The sequence below is a fragment of the Triturus cristatus genome, chromosome 1_2 (assembly GCF_964204655.1).
Source record: "Triturus cristatus chromosome 1_2, aTriCri1.1, whole genome shotgun sequence".
Lineage (NCBI taxonomy): Eukaryota > Metazoa > Chordata > Amphibia > Caudata > Salamandridae > Triturus > Triturus cristatus.
In genome coordinates this window covers 829002612-829019608 of record NC_140580.1, presented here as the reverse complement: position 1 = coordinate 829019608, position 16997 = coordinate 829002612, and the positions used below count along the sequence as shown (strand labels likewise).

General features: G+C 42.8%; 1 protein-coding gene across 1 annotated transcript in view; it reads left to right on the top strand.

The window, feature by feature from the left end:
* The first annotated feature begins 1799 nt into the window (after positions 1–1799).
* Positions 1800–16997, top strand: part of TNFRSF25 (TNF receptor superfamily member 25) — a 229310-nt gene continuing 214112 nt past the window's right edge. The window contains exon 1 of the mRNA XM_085615187.1: positions 1800–1925. Within this exon, the coding sequence (XP_085471313.1) occupies positions 1863–1925 (63 nt within the window). The 5' untranslated portion in view covers positions 1800–1862. The remainder of the gene's footprint in view (positions 1926–16997) is intronic.

Below are 16997 nucleotides of genomic sequence, written 5' to 3'. Positions count from 1 at the left end.
CCACATGACTGAGCACGGCACTAAATCTACAACAACAAGACCGGAGCACCACTCTAGCCTCCACACATGACAATCAGCGCTTCCCTCAGTGTTCACATTATAATCATACGCCCTCCCAGCTAACAAACCTAACATGGTAGCCTCATCGAGAACCTCTTCCAGACAGCTTCCCATAGGCACATGAAATATATAAATGCACTATATACATGATACAATACAATACTATGTAGTATTCCAGTTAATGCATGGGTTTGGGATTACTGTATTGCTGAAAATAAAGTTGCCAGGTAATATGGTTTTTGTTTGTATTTGCCTTGTATGTAGCTCAGCACCTTTCATAGGCTAAAAAGCAAATTAGATATTTTTTTATTTCACAGTTACTGTTTCTGCTGCTTAATGGTCTATTCATATTTCAAACATTCCACTGTATATCAAGAAAAAGATTAATCAGATTGACCTTAAACGTGTTAATAAATAGTCAATATTTAATCCAACAGTAGGTGCTGTAAAGTCCACTTTAATCCAATTAATCTGTTCGAGCCAAAGGAGGTGTAGAAGAAGTCGCGGTATCACATGCCTATCGACGAAACACGTGTTGGCTGAACTGCACTATGCTGGCTGTGCAATTCTATCTTGGTTGGAACCTTCATTGGCTGGGTGAACTTAAACTAGTTTATTTATGTGAAAATTTAAGGATTACACCTCCTTTGGCGCAAACAGATGAATTGGATTAAAGTGGACTTTACAGCACCTACTGTTGGATTGAATAGTGACTTTTTCTTAACTCATGAGGGCTCGGATAAGTTTGTTAACACAGATTGTCCCTCCTTTTTGAGGGACATATTTGGGTTGTTTGGTAACCAACCCTTTTTCCTTTGAGCACCATTCAAAGATAGTCTTGGGCTTTTCCCCATACGTAGTGCAGAGCGCCTATTGTTGCTTTTCTAACCTGGTTACCAAAGTGTATACAAGTGGTATTAATTAGGCTTGGGTGAAATCTAAATTATTCCAGTGAATTTTTGTGAAAATCCCAAAGTTCATGCTTATTGGAATCTGTAAAATTTCTCACCATTTTGCATTATGCAATTTGGCATAATTCTTGCCTCTCAGAAGACTAGTTTGCACAGAAAATGTCTAGCTAAAAGACATTTTCTGTTTGAATTGTCTCCTGACAAGTCTGTGTGTATAACGTCACAAGGTAAGCAAACACCTTTTCATGCCAAAAGCAAGAGTTCCCATACTTTTATTGAATTTTCTCGAAATGTGCGAGATAAAATAGCAATTTTGCACATCCCTCCGGTTAATGAACCCAAATAGCAGATCATGTGTGGACTAATCAGAATTAACTAGTATTTCAACAGTCTCACTTCTAAGGGTGAAACTAGACGCAACACTCTTTTTTCGACTTTACCTGAAAAAAAGCATGCAGGGAACGTTTTGTAATATATATAGAGAAAATGATGTAGGCAATTGGTCATTCTGAAAAAAAAAACTATTTGGACATAGGCAAATATTAGTCAGGTATGCACCGGTGTTCAAGAACGCATCCTGAACCACATACCATTCTCAGAAACACCGCCTACAAGATATGGTAGACACTTTTTAGAAATAGCTTTTGGGAAGATGTGGCCAATTGTGGGTTGCCCTCTAACTTTTTTTGCATTTCCCTTTCCTGACTCCGCCTTCATCTCAGATGAGCAATTTCACTTGGCTTAGATGAGGAGCCTATCTGTAAATCTCCCTTTTTTGTGTGTCACTTTCTGTCATCGCTGCGATGTTCACACTTGGTCGAGGGTTTCCTGCCAACGAAAAACGCGTGAAAAAAATGAAAAAATCCAGATGAAAGAACCTGAGCGTTTCGAATGGTTACTACTAACGTGCAAAAAAGGATGAACATCTTTGCACAGTGTTTGACTCTTCTGTCAGTAAGTACTACTAACTAGTTTACTTGTACATGGGTATATGTAGTATAATTTGAATTGATGGATCAGAAGTGCCTTGATTGTGGTGTTGGTAATGTAAGTAAATGCCCGGGATCCCTTGTAGCATAGTAGATAACTTTATTTGCGTAATTATATAAAACCATTGCAATAAAAGAGTAACAATAGTGTCTTAACTTCTCAAAAATTAAGACCAAAAGTTCCAATTTTATTTTTATACCAAAGATTATACTGAATTTGCACCCTGTAAAAAAAAGTTGTTAAAAAATAATTTTGTTGTAATTAAAAGTTGTTTAAAAAAGAAAAGGAGATAAATAAAAGATCCCAAAATGCGATAATCCCTTGTGATAGAAACGTTTTGATAGAAAATGTACCCTTTATATTTCTGGTTATATTTTTGTGCATTTTTGTTTGGAAGTATTTCATTCAAATTTTGATGAATGCTTGCCCAATGGCATTCTGGAGCTAGGGACCTGATGTACAAAGCTATCTGGGGTTGTAAAGCCCGCTATTCCTAGAATCTCATTCCTTGCGACCACAGAACAGCAAATCCCAATGTAGAACAACTACTTTAGGAGTCAGAAATGTCTTTCCAGCTCTCCAAGTACACTGCGTTTCAGTTCGCAGTGGAAGGTGAAGAGGATGTAAAAGGGATATAACCCTGTCCCCATATAATTTACAATGCAATGTATGAATGCTTTGCAACCGCAGTTGCGGTGAAGGAGTACGTCCACCAGCACTGTCCAGATTTCAAGTAAAGAATATTCTTCACTGCAAACCAGCTATCCACAAGGCTGTTACCATCTCAGTCCCACAGAGGAAGTTGCATAGCCTCAGCCAGCTCCTTCCTTTAACCACTTATGAACCACGTGTGTGTGACTTTTGTATCCACAGAGAACGATTTTACTTTGAATCAGTGGTAATTTTCAAGCTTTATAACTTAATTCTCTCTCTTGAAAGCTTGAAATGATATTCAACTCCTGAGGTTGTCAAATGTCACCTCACCTTGCGATTCTCTGCCTCTTATTTCTGTCCTCAACTCCTTTGAGTTTCTTAAATTGTTTTGTCCTGGTTAGTTGAGTAGTAAATCTTCTTGTTTAAAGCTTCAAGCAAACCTACGTGCCTCTGTTACTGTCCATCTAACACCAACCACCCATTCCCATGATCTTTTTGACAAATTAAATGCTTGGTATTTTAGAAGCTACTGTGGTACTGAGTGGCAAATGGAAGGATGAGCATGTGTTTTGTCATCCGATCTCTCTTTGGCAGATGCAGTACACTATATTGCAATGCTGAATTTGAGCCGGTGGTTTCCAGTGCTCAGCACTGGCACCTAAAGGGTTTCAGGTGCTTGGCACTTAATTGTCAACACTGCACTTATGACAGTCTGCCACATGGTGGTACTGCTCATCTGATTTAGAGGTGAGCATAACAACGGGTGTTTATGAATACAATACACATTACAAATTACTGATACCTGCCTCCCCAGCCCTTCCTCTAGCTTTGGGGACCTGGAATAATCTGAAATGCAGCACTTGCAGGCGAGAGAGATAGTTAGTAGTTGTTTTGGCAGCAATGGCAGGGGCAATGGGTGGTGCAAGCTGCAGTAGCCTCCTGGTCAGAGCCCTGTCAATTAATATTTTACAAATTAAGTACTGGCTCATTGCATATGGAAAAATAGGTGCTTGTGTATTTATATAATATAAATCTAGCTACACAGCAAATGAGTGTCCTTTATTTGTTTAGTTTAGCAGTTTTGTTAAAACATTAGTGTTGGGATGGGAATTTCGCCTGCATTTCGGGTTTCTGCAATCCTTTTATTTCTTTGGCCCAGCACACATGACAGTCATGCATGTGCACTGAGGCCTAAGCTTTTCATCATGTTTCTGAAACCCAGAGCCTAGGTCTGTGGCATAGAGTGGTGCAACAAGTGTGCTCTCTAGTTGATGTAGGACAATGGCCCATGTCCTGGGACATATACAAATATGGTTGTGGCAGCTTACCATTTTTATACTTGATAGTACTGACCAGACCTTCTTTCCTGTTCAGGGATAAGTGTGATGCTTACAAGCCCCGTATGGGTAAAGGTCGACTTGAATATACTTTCCGGTACCTGCACTGACTTCCCAGCGTGCTTGTTGTAAGCATGTAGCATGAACAGTGACTGGTAGTAGGACTCTTTATTGTTTGTGAGTGTGTGGCTGCAGACACCAGTGGCATTCAATGAGGATACCACTGGTAAAACATAGCACAAGATGGAGGATAAGGTACGGCCTCCCCAGATAGTGGAAGTGTATTGCTTCAATGACTGAGCCAGAGGGTGTAGCCTCCGACAATGGAGTGTGGGAGGATGGAGACTAGAATGCCTTAGTTATTCAATACTGACCTTTTAGTAAGGGTCCGATATGATCTCTTTCGGAGCACTGACATTTGTGTTGATAGTGGGGGAGGTAAATTAGCAGATTTTGTTGTTAAAGAGAGGGAATTTCCCTGGTAGTCCATTGGGGCTGACAGCCCACAGCATGGTGTTCACGCTTCATTGTGCTCATGTTTTGGGTGCCTCACTTGGAGCCAGAATCATTTTATTTTACTGATCTAGGAAGGGGGTGCTCTGCACAGTAGTCAAATGAATGAATGCTGGGATTCATGGCTTGTATCTTTGATAGCCAGTCTTCCCAAACTGAGGGAACATCACTTGGAGTCTGCATATCTTGCTCTGAAGCTGTGGGTCTGCCTCTGGCCTAGCTTGCTATGAGAGGGAAAGAAGCACCTGACTCTACAGCCCCACCTCATCCTGGAGGTCCTCCCGCTGTGGCCACGAATGATGACAGACTGCTGCCAACCAGGATGGCGAGAGTTCCTGAGCCACATGCTTGGGTGAGGTGGGGTCACCGACATTAGCGAGAACCACCAGTGAATCCACCAAACTAAGACGAACAGACTGGATGGTTTTGTATATTTCACATTTTTTCTTACACTAAGATTTCCTTACACATTAAACAGCAGCACTAACGACTTGGTCCTGAAGAAAGCCGCTACACCTCTACATGAGGGTTACTTGGCTGAAACATGTTAACCTCATTCTGACACTAACCACAGATATATTTTTTTCCTGCTAGTGCCTTGTTTTTAACCCTGGCCCAGGGTCGCAAGAATAAAGGGATATTGCGTACCATGGAGCCAGTTTAATCTTAACATTCATTCAATTGCTCTGCCATCCCTACTACCTTGAGCTCATCATTGTGGTATTTAGTATACCTTCCTCTATACAAAACATCCCTGAGCTCTTCCCTTGTATAGATAGGGTTGTAGCCCGTGCCGTGACATCGCGGCACAAGGAGAATCCCAATGGTGAAGCATGCTACCTCAGTTGGTGAGGGATTTTGTCCTTTTAAAGGGATATCTCTTTGTTGCTAGGTCTTTACTTTGACAGCTACTTCTACTTCTATAAAAGGTTTAGTTTACCAGTTTGACATGGCAGTGTAAACTTCATACACAAACTCTGCAATGGCAGACCTGAGACATGGATAAGGGCTACTCATGTGAGTGGCACAATCAGTGCTTCAGGCCTACTAGTAGCATTTAATTTACAGGCCCTGGGTACATGTATTACCACTTTACTATGGACTTATAAGTAATATACTAGCTGGGGGTGAATCAATATTACCATGTTTAGACGAGAGAGCACAAGCGCTTTATCGCTGGTTATCAGTGGTAAAGTGCGCAGAGACCTAATACCAGAAAAAAAAGGTTAGAAAAGTGGAGAAGAAAGCCAAAATGGTGGGCAACCACCACCCTAAGGATGTCAGATCTAACAGATAAGACATGAGTTAGGTAGGTCCTTGGTGCCTACCATGAAAATGCCTGACATCTAGACCTTTCGTTTATACATTTTATTCTGTTTCGAGCCTGTCAATATTGTTGTTGACACAAAGGAAAGGCTAAGTTGCTTTGCAGAAGCGAGAACAGAGAAAACCATTGTAATCACGGCCACAACATGGGCCATATCAGCCTCCGTAGTGCAGAACACGGTGGCATTTGCAGAAGGCCCCTCACACTTCAGAGGATTTGTGTATCAATTAGAAGGCCATACTATGCTGAAAGGCTGGCTGGCATTACACCTTGCTCACTTTGCCACTGGATTCAAGCTAGCCTGGCTGATGACGGCTGATTAGCTAGAAATTGGTCCCAGGATGCTTGTTTCCGGTCCAGGGAAGACGTGGCTTGGCAGTTTGGGCTGGACTGTTCCCTTGAGGCACAGGGTCAGACTGATTTGCATATGGCCATGTCTGAACTAGGGTGGTGGAGTGAGCTAAAGAATGATGATGCATTAAACCCAGATCAGTTGACAGGGTGTGAGTGCTTGCAATATTCAACACTCCGTCCATCATCCCCTTTGGTTTTGCTTTGTTCGCCCTAAGTTGGCAGGGTATGCCCAGACGTGGGTCCTTTGCTCACTTTGCAACTGGATTTAAGCTAGCCTGGCTGATGACGGCTGATTAGCTAGAAACCAGTCCCAGGATGCTTGTTTCCGGTCCAGGGAAGACATGGCTTGGCAGTTCGGGCTGGACTGTTCCCATGAGGCACAGGGTCAGACTGATTTGCATATGGCCATGTCTGAACTGGGGGGGTGGAGTGAGCTAAAGAATGATGATGGATTAAACCCAGATCAGTTGACTGGGGGTGAGTGCTTGCAATGTTCAACACTCTGTCCATCATCCCCTTTGGTTTTGGCATTTACACTATACCTAGTGGTATTCTCAGGTAAGCCCTGAACGCATTTTGCAAGGGGCCATCCTTTTGCGGCACACCCCATAATGTAGTCAAAATATCAATATTAAAGTTCTCTTCATAACAATTTGCTTTTACAGCAAAATGCCTTTGTGTATTTTTGAATCACATATTATTTACTTTTGTGTGTTTTCAAACTTGGGTCATAAAGTGAAAACTGTAATGAGTCACCATACAAGTTAAATTGGAATCCGAGAATTTGTTTAACTTTAACTTGCATCTTTTTTGAGTAATGCTAAAAAGATGGTTACCATAGTGATCATTACAGACTAATTTCATTTTCATTCTGCTGGCTGAGCTCATTGATTCCAATCCACATTACTTTTTTTTAATTGCTTTATTTATGTTTGCATTTTCAAATACAATACAATATAACAATATGCCATACATTCCAATAAAAACATCCTATTGCAATCAATATGTAGATCACAAAATTCTGATATACAGGGCTGATGATGAGTGATTCACAATAAAGGGTAGGTTAAAACATAGCTTATAATCTAGTCTTTCTGCTGTGTCTGTAAGTATGCAGTGAGAGGTTCTTCAATTGTCTATGGGCCGCAAGACCTGGGGAAGCTCCTCAGCGTAACCTTCCAACTGATCCGAACAATATACCAGGTCAAGTAGCCATCGTTCATGTTTAGGGCATCTTTTCCCTCCCCAGTGAATTGATACCCTCCTCTTGGCCAGTAGTAGGGCGATCGCCGTCAGCTTACGGCTAGTGGATTGGATTTCTTTAAGCAGGCACTCTGGGGGAACGCTCCACCACATCTCCCACCTTTTCCGACAACCTGTGTGTAACTTGCACCCAATATTGGTATACCCTCGAACAGCCCCATGCCAAGTGTATAAAATCAGTGTCCGGTGCCCTACACCTAGCACAATTTGCATTCTCTCTGAGTCCATATCCGTATAGTCGGATTGGGGTATAGCACATTTGATGTAAGAATTTAAAATGTATAATACTCAGGTTGCAATTTGGTATCAATTGGCCAGTTAGTGTGCAGCATGCATGCCAGTCTGCCATTGTGATTGGAGCAGTGAGTATTTCATTAAATTTATTTAACAAGGCATCTTGTATCAGATGGGTATCTATCTGGGACGCATTATATAAACGGGTGACTAGGTGCTTATGAGTGTCGGTCGTGAGGAGCAACTGAAGCGACCCCAGCGCAGTCGGCTCCGCAGGGAACTGTAGATACAAGTCGCAGAGCACGGCTCTCAACCTACAGTATAGGAAGGTGAGCATGGGAGGCCTTTCTCCCTCGCAATGTAGTTCAGTCAAACTTATCAACTTCCCTCCATGGTATGCATCCGCCAGCATGTGCAGCCCTGCTGCGCCTAAGATAGCCAGGGAGCCCGCTTCCATCGACACCGAGATCCCCGGGTAATGCTTAAGTGGCAGAGCTGGTGCATAGAGTGGCATTATCTGTGCTCTTTTTCCCATTGCTTTCCAGGCTTGCGTGGTGCAGTGTACATTGTTTATCTTCCTTGCAGTCGTTTGTGATCATGACCTTAAGCGGTATGGGATTTGCAACATCCCCTTCAACTGCTACATGTGGAAGGTATTTAGGAGCCAGTTGCCAATAGTGAGCGAAATGTGCCTGTGCGCATAGATAGCAAAGTTTTAAATCTGATGCTGTAAACCCTCCCTGAGCATAAGGCAACGTTAACATGTCCCATTTTAATCTGGGCTGCTTCCCTGCCCACGCCAACCTAATCAGGTGTGAGCGGAGAGTTGTGAAGAACATTTGTGGTAGGTGTATTGGGATATTTGTGAACAAGCATAAACATTTCGGAAGTATTATCATTTTCATCAATGCTATCCTGTCAGCCAGCGATAAAAGAAGTCTTATCCATCTCGATACCTGCTCCTCATGACGGGAAACAGCCCTACCATAATTATACCGTAAAACCAAGTTCAGGTCCCTATGTATCCATATACCAAGGTACTTAACAGGCTCGTTGTACCACTCCAGAGGGAATTCTAGTGCCTGTGGTGTTGTGCACTGAGTTAGAGGGAATATATTTGATTTCGACCAATTTATACCCAAGCCTGAGTGTCTTTCATAGCATATATAATCCCTAATAAGGCGTTTCTGATTAGCACTGGGATTTCTCACATGAAGCACCATGTCATCTGCATACAGAAAATAGCCAATGGGCGCTGGCGAAAAGTCGCAGGATTCACGCCAAGGGTTTTAACGCAATGGTAAATAACAGTGGTAACAGTGGGTAACCCTGTATTGTGCCTCTACATATTGCGAAGGCTTCTGATGTGTGGCCGTTCACGCACTCGGGCAGCAGGCCCAGAGTACAACAGTTGTACCCAGCTTGTGAAGGCTACGGGGACTCCCAAACACCGAGTATTGCAAACAGAAAGCGCAATCAAATGGAATCAAATGCTTTAGCGGCATCTAACGAGACTGCCTTAGCAGGTAGCGCCAGGTCCAGCTGGTGTAGGACTGCGAATAAGGTACGTAGGTTAAGTGCAGTGAATCGCTCTGTCCAGAAGCCAGTTTGATCCGGGAGGATCTTTATTGGGAGCAGGAGTCTAAGTTGCTCAGCAAAACGCTCTCAAGGATCTTAGCATCTGTGTTTATGAGGGATAGTGGCCTGTATGATTCACAGTGCTGAGGAGGCTTGTTGGGTTTCAGCAGTGTGACTATAAGAGCCTCTCGAAGTGTTGGTGGCAGAAATTGTTTTTGATATGCTTCCTCATACATTGCATGGAGGTGTGGTGCTATTAGAGGTGCATACTTTTTATAGAATTCACCCGGCAACCCATCACTCCCAGAAGCTTTGCCATTCGGGAGTTAGCTTATTGCCTCTTTTATTTCACCTTCGGTGAGTGGTTGCACCAGAAACTCCATTTGCCCCTGGGAGAGCCATACCAATGCGATATCCTCTAGGATATCTCATCGTTTCTGCTTCCATGGCAGAGGCACGGTTGGCATACATATGTTCGTAGAATTTGACAAAAGTTTTGATAATTTTCGGCATGCCCGTTTCCACCTCCACTATATGAGATCTTGCCCAGGGTTCCTCAATTTCTTTGGCAAGCGCACGGCCTGTACTACCCCTCTCACCATAGACCTGTGCGAACCATCTGTGTGACATATGTTTGATCGCCTGTACTACCGTCTCATTTTATTCAGTGATTCCATTCCGTATCTGCGCCAGTACGCTGGGATCAGGGGCAAATTTGTACGACCTTTCCAGATCAGAGAGCATCGATTCAATTGTTATCAACCCATTGTGTATAGATTAAAAAAAAACATCCTAGAGCCCCATACATGCCCCGCGGATTGTCACTTTGAATGCCTCCCATAAGGTGACTGTACTACCTTAGTATGGAAATAGTTAACTATTGCTTACCGGACTCCCTCACGGAAGACCAGGTCCAATAAGGCGGACAACTGCAGCCTCCATTGAAACTGTGGTAAAGCTTGCCCAGGGATGTCCATCACCAGCTGGACTGGCACACTGTCTGAAAGGGATTTGGGATGGTTTTTAACGCTGCATACCCATGTGTTCACATCCTTGATGACTAACCAGTAGTCCAGTCTGGACCAGGAGTTATGAAAATATGAGTGATATGTCCCCTCTCTGCCGCCGTGGTTCCTCACCCTCCAGATATCTAGAAGGCCGTATTTCCGCATTCCTTCCCGAAGCACAGCCACTGTGCGTTCACCAGACCCACTCGGCGCTGTTGAGCGAACCTCCTGTGAAAGTAGAGGGATAATAAAGTCTCCCCATATGACTGTGGATTGCAGCATATGTAAATGATTCCATACAGTCGTGAAGAACTCTGTGTCATCTATGTTAGGGCCATACACATTGACTATTGTTCGTAATTTACTGTGCAGTTTCCCTTGTAGTTTAATATACCGTCCCTGATCAGCCGTTATCACACTGGAGACTGTAAATGGCACCTGCAGCTTTATGAGAATCATTACCCCCGTGAATATGAGGAGTATGAGGTGGCAACTTTTACCCCGGCCCAGCTTGCAGGTATGGGAGTTTCAGAGAGATGTGTAAGATGTGTTTCTTGAAGAAGTGCAACCTTAATATTATGACAGTCTAGATACGCTAGCACTTACCTGGGTTTCTTTGGGTTGTTTAGGCCCCTAACATTTCATGTGATCCCGGATATGTTCCCTACCATTATCTGTCCTGTGTTGCCTACTCCATAAAGTGTCGAGATGTGATACCAGGTCATGCATATATGTGTCTGCGATCAGATAGCATTTGTGATCATTGGCATTATTCATACCAGAACAACTACATCCCCCAACCAGTTGGCAACCCTGCCACCTCGGCAACCCAAATTTGCCACAGAATTTACCCTGAAAGTTTAAAAGCAAAAAAAGAACATAGTTATCAGAAAATGTGGTCCTATATTTGTCCCAATTTAAAGAATTTACAAACATATGGGGCATACTCTATATGGGTCCGCTAGTGGCCTGTTTCCCCCGCAGAGCAGGGGTGGCCGGGGGTGAGAGGGAGGACAACATTTGAACTACTTTCAGTCAAAGCGTCTGTGATGTTTAACATGGCCAGCCACATTTACCTTTTTACTTCTCAGTCTACGTGTGATCATTGACTGAGCCACGCCATGAAACAGGCAGCCTGGGTCGCAGTAAGCCAAAGCAGAGCTCCCAGTTTTCCTGTGTGGTATACTGGAACAGATTGTGGGGCAGTCTCAAATCCTAGCATAATCCAGTGCATTCTCACCGCAGTATTCCCTATAGCCGCGTGGCCTCCACAGCCAGTTATCTGCTCTTAACTTAGTCTGAGTCATGTTCAGCTCCTGAGTCCTTCTGGACTCATTCTGAGCACTGTAACTTTTTTAGGAAGGCCATTGCATCCTTGGGGGTTATGAAGATTTTCAATTTGCCATCATGTTGGATCTTCAGCCTTGCGGGGTATATCAAAGCATATTACAATTCCATGGCTTGTAGTTTCCATTTTACTTGCTGAAATTCATGTCTGGCCGCCTGTACCGCCGCTGTGATGTTCGGGTACAGTGCTACCACATTTCCTTGATAGGTTGTGTTCCCTAGTCCACACGCCAGGTACAGTGCAGTTTTGCCATAATGGGGCGCGGTGGCGCACCCGGTATAGGCTGGGGGGCCAGGGATCTATGTACACACTTCTCAATTAGCACTGAGAAAAAGTGTTCAGATCACAACATTTCCTTAAGCATTGACTCTAAATAGTGTTCTAATCTGCCCGTGTTTGTGGACTCTGGAACACCCGCGATGCATAGATTATTCCTTCGCGAGCGGACTTCCAGGTCTTCATTTTGGCTTGGATGATTGACAGGATTTTCTCCATGCTTGAACATTTGTCAGCCACAGAGGTCAGCCCATCCTCAGCTGGTGAAATGATGCTCTATTCAGCCTCCAGGATAAGGGTGCCATGTTTGTCACGATGGTGGGAGGACGCATCCGAAGCGGCTGAAGCTGGGGGAAAGCCCAAGCTGCCAGAGATAGGTTTGAATACCCCTGCACGAGTCATAGTAATAGGGGGGGCCACATCTGGGGGAGGATAGGCAGACGGGGGCGCACTGACATGGGTTGCGGGAGGGAGTGGGAGGGGGGAGCCCAAGCGGGAAGGGTAACCTTTCCCATGTATACACAGTTAAACTGTCGTATGTAACGCTCTTCGTTGGGGTGCTGGGGCTCTTGTGGGAATTGTATTGGGATGTTGGTACGAAAATAATAAAAAAATGTTTAAACAAAAGAAAACTGTAGAAGTCCAGGTTGACCTTTCTAGTTATATATATCTTTTAGTTGTTGGATTCTGAAGTGCTACTAATTTTTATCTCCACAGTCTGTGGCTTCAAATGCAATCCAATATAACATTGTATTGACAATATTAGAAAAAAAAAACAGTTGATCCCTAAATCTATAATTTAAATGTAATGAAAGCAATTCTGATTAAAATTGTCAATGTATGATTGTGAGAGTAGAAAGATTCCAAAGCTTCGGCAGACCTGAAGGAATTATTTGCATATTCCGAGCTGCAAAGAATTTAATTAACCTATGGCAAAAATGGAGCTGTGACATGTACTGATGCAAAGGCTTTCTTAGACAAATCAGTGGTTAGAGGCAGATGAGATATCCTGGGCTGCATTGCCTTTAGCAAAAGTTAGTTAGTTATCCTAATAGCATTCCTCTACTGACCCCTCTCTTCATTATTCAATGTAATGTACTTTTTCTTGTGTTTTCACTTTATTACTCTTTGTGTGCTGCATGAATTCTTTACACAATGCCTCAAAGTTAAACCTGACTGCTTTTGTGTCTATCTACCAGAGAGTTAAGCACAGGTTAATTGAGTGACTTTTTTTGGTTCATCCAGACAAGGATTGTGCTCAGTATTGTGTCTATTATTTGAGTGGGGCTTCCACCCCTCTCAATTATTAACCTAATTTCTTATAGCACATAGATGACATCTTTCTAGTTGGCATGAGGAAGGGGCAGACCTTCTGGACTTCACAACCTAGCTTAACAACCAGAGCACTGATCTCAGCTTTACAGCCAACTAAAAGACAGAAAAAAATTATCTTGACCTTATGATAAGACGCAAAGACGGTACACTGTGCACCACTCTGTACAAAAAACCTACAGACACCAGTTCCTTACTGAGGTACAATAGCTAACACCCACATGCCCTCATGGGCGATCTACGCTTTGGTCAATTTTTGCATTTACTCAGAAGCTGTTTCCTAAAGGAATAATATTTTAAGAAAGTCAAACAAGTTAAAGCTATATTGACAGACTCGAAGAAAATAATCACTAGAGCGGTTAAGCAAGAAGGTTTTTGTCTCAGAGTAAGTCTACTTACCCCAAATACTAGAGGCAAATCACAGAGAAGATTGGTGATGGTGAGCACTTTTAATCCTGTCACTAATTATATCAAAAAGATCATAAAAAAGCAGCAGACAATGATCAAAGACACATGAATTGAGGCACCTCTTTCCACATTCAAGAGGAATAAGAATATTAAGGGCTTAGTGGTGAAAGATCATAGGGAAATCAAAACTAACAGCGCCATTAGGGAGCTATGGGAACTACCAAACACACAGGGTCACTTCAAATGTGGGAATTGTTTTGCCTGTAAACACCAGGAATACAAAGGCATTGGTTAAGGAAACTAGATGATATACTGTGAAAACAATTTCCAGCTGTAACACTCATGTGTTAGTAAATGTCCCTGCAATAGATCTGTTTATGGATCAGACATCCCAAATGGTGAAGTAATAGATTGGGCAGCACAGAAGCAAAATCAAGCATAAAGCTGAATGTGCCCCCATTGGTGTGACGCTTCATGGAAGAAGGACACACAGAAAATTATATCAAGTGGCAAGTGGAGTAGGTAGTGGCAATGAGCAAGAGAGGTGTCAACATCTTAGCCCTCCTAGAGATCAGAGAATGCAAATGGATGGATTTGCTTGATAGCCCCACAAACAGTTTGAATGATATATATATGATCTATGAAGGCTCTCTTCCTTGAATATATAAACCTTAAAATCTCACACATTGTAGTCTTACTGTTGCAACCCTGTGAACATATTGTCATCATTTATTTGAAAGGAAACTACACAGAAGTGAGGTTCTGCAGATCAACAAATCTTGAAAATTGAGTTCAGTCATAGTATGCACATGCTATGATTAATGATTGAAATTGACATTAGGAGCAAATGCATTGACCCTTGTACAGCATTGAGCATTGCCTATTTAACTTTCAGGTACATGATTGAAATTGATACTATGAGAAATGTATAACGTTACAACGCAAACATTTACAACGCATGCCTTTACAATGCAGTTTTTACATCGCAACATCCATTACAACGCATGATTTTACATTGCATGCCAGCACAACACATTTTTAGAAACTACATTTACAAAGCATTCCATTACAACGCATACCATTACAACGCATACCATTACAACGCATATTACTTTTAGGGCAACAGTAGGGTAAGTGTTGGATGGTGTAGGGGTAAAAATTACTATTCCCACTCCAGTGAGTGCAACAGTAGGGTGAGTGTTGGATAGTGTAGGGGTAAAAATTACTATTCCCACTGCAGTGAGTGCAACAGTAGGGTAAGTGTTGGATAGTGTAGGGGTAAAAATTACTATTCCCACTCCAGTGAGTGCAACAGTAGGGTAAGTGTTGGATAGTGTACGGGTAAAAATTACTATTCCCCATTACTTACCTTATATTGCGTTGTAATGGCATGCGTTGTAGTGACATGCGTCTAATGACATGCATTGTAGTGACATGCGATGTAATGGCTGCGTTGTAATGGCATGCGATGTAAAGGGTGTTGCGTTGTAATGACTGCATTGTAAAGGTAGTGTGTTGTAATTACTGTGTTGTAAGGGTTGTTTCCCCACTATGAGCTATTGCATTGGCCAAGGTTTGACATTGAAGATATGTTGATGTGTGCGAACTCTCGGGTATGCACAGCATCTATTGAGTAACAAGTTGACCAAGATGTTTTTACACTGGTCAGGGATCTCTCATGTTATCCGTGTGGTACACTCATTGGTTGTGATTGCATGCACGCCTAGGCCAATGTAATTTATTCAGCTGCTCTGAGACTGGATGAAGGCCACTAGGTGAAAGGTTTTAGGCATGGACTGCCAGGATCTTTTATAGGTGCGATAGCCTGAAACACAAGGTAGATATAGTTTACTGTCTCCTCCGGGACGAACTCCTACTTGGAGGTCATGTCTGGTTGATTTGCTTTCACATCCAAGATGGCGGATATCGGTTAGCGGTCTAGTGGCTGATGAAGACACAAACCTTGATTTTAGTGGGAGCATCTGCCCACGCATCTTCCACTCATTTGATAACTGCAGGCAGTGTGAACAGGACACACGCTGGTGTTTACCTGGTGGATTTTTAACTCTTTACCCCCACCTTAGGAAAACTGGCAAATCGTGATCCTTTTTGACTCAACTATTGATGAATGTACGAATAGATATGGTTGTCTGTGTAAAGCTTTGTACTTGCTTTTCAAATTGAGACTTGTGTTTGAAAATGGAATGGGTGAATTGGTGCTGGAAGTCTTCTAGGGATGCACTTAGTAGCACTCCTCTCTGTAAGTGGTGTGTGACATTCGTTTGTGACCACTCACAACATTTAGCGTTGAGCATGACAGTGCTCGGTGGAACAGTGATTCCTAAGTCATAGCCATGGTCTACATGAGGTGCATAACAATTGAAGGACATGAAGTCATGGTTATCTACCAACCAGCACATGGCAGATTAGATACCAGATGAGTGTACAAGGAGTGCAAATATGAACATTTTTTCGAACGGTAATCATGGGCGCTGTCACTTTCCACAGGACCTCTTTATTATGTAATAATAATCAGTGCATGCCATTCGGAGGCTACATATGGAGGGTCCAATGGTGGACGCTGTGTCTTGGAGTGTTGAAGGGACACACCTCTTCCTGAGCATTCAGTTTACGGCTGGATTGGGGCAAGTACCGTACACAAATGCGCTCTAGCCTGTACTTCTGGTCGACTACGGACGTTGTTGTAATGTACAGCTTTATTCATGCTCTAATAGCAGAAACTGAAATATTCGGGAGGCGACTATTGCGGGTGTCCCTGTACTTACACACAGTGTGGGGAGTACTGGCTCTGCCATTCAGTGAGTCCTGTATGATAGACTCTCTATAGACATAGACTGAGTTCACTTTTCTCTTCCACCATAGGTGCCTTATTTAGATGACTGAGGCCCTGAGGAGACCCAACTGCTTTTTCTGGGATGAAACGTCGACACACCATCCGTTGGTTGTTTCATGATTTGATTATTGAGGGGTTATTATATACTCGCAGATACTGTGCCCTTACAACATTTGTTTAAATAGATTTATCAACCTTGGGTTTTGCACACTGTCTTTTTTTGTTTGTGTATATGTTTACTTTTTGAGCACAGCATTGTCTGCACTCATTTGCACTGTACATATCTTGCACTGTGTTTCTCAAAAGGAAATTAACTATGTTTTGAAGCAAAGAGAAATGTGTACTGTAGTTATTCTGTTGAAATCCTATAAAACATGAGTGGGATTATGGTATATGAAATGTACAATTGAGTTACATAGCTCAGAGATATACAAGGGGCATTGTTAGAAGTGAGTCCCAAGGGGCAATCGTTGCAATTGAATAAGCGCACTTGCTGCAGCCACGCGCCAATGCAAGCATCCTTCCGCCATCGTGCAACGGTGTCTGCATTG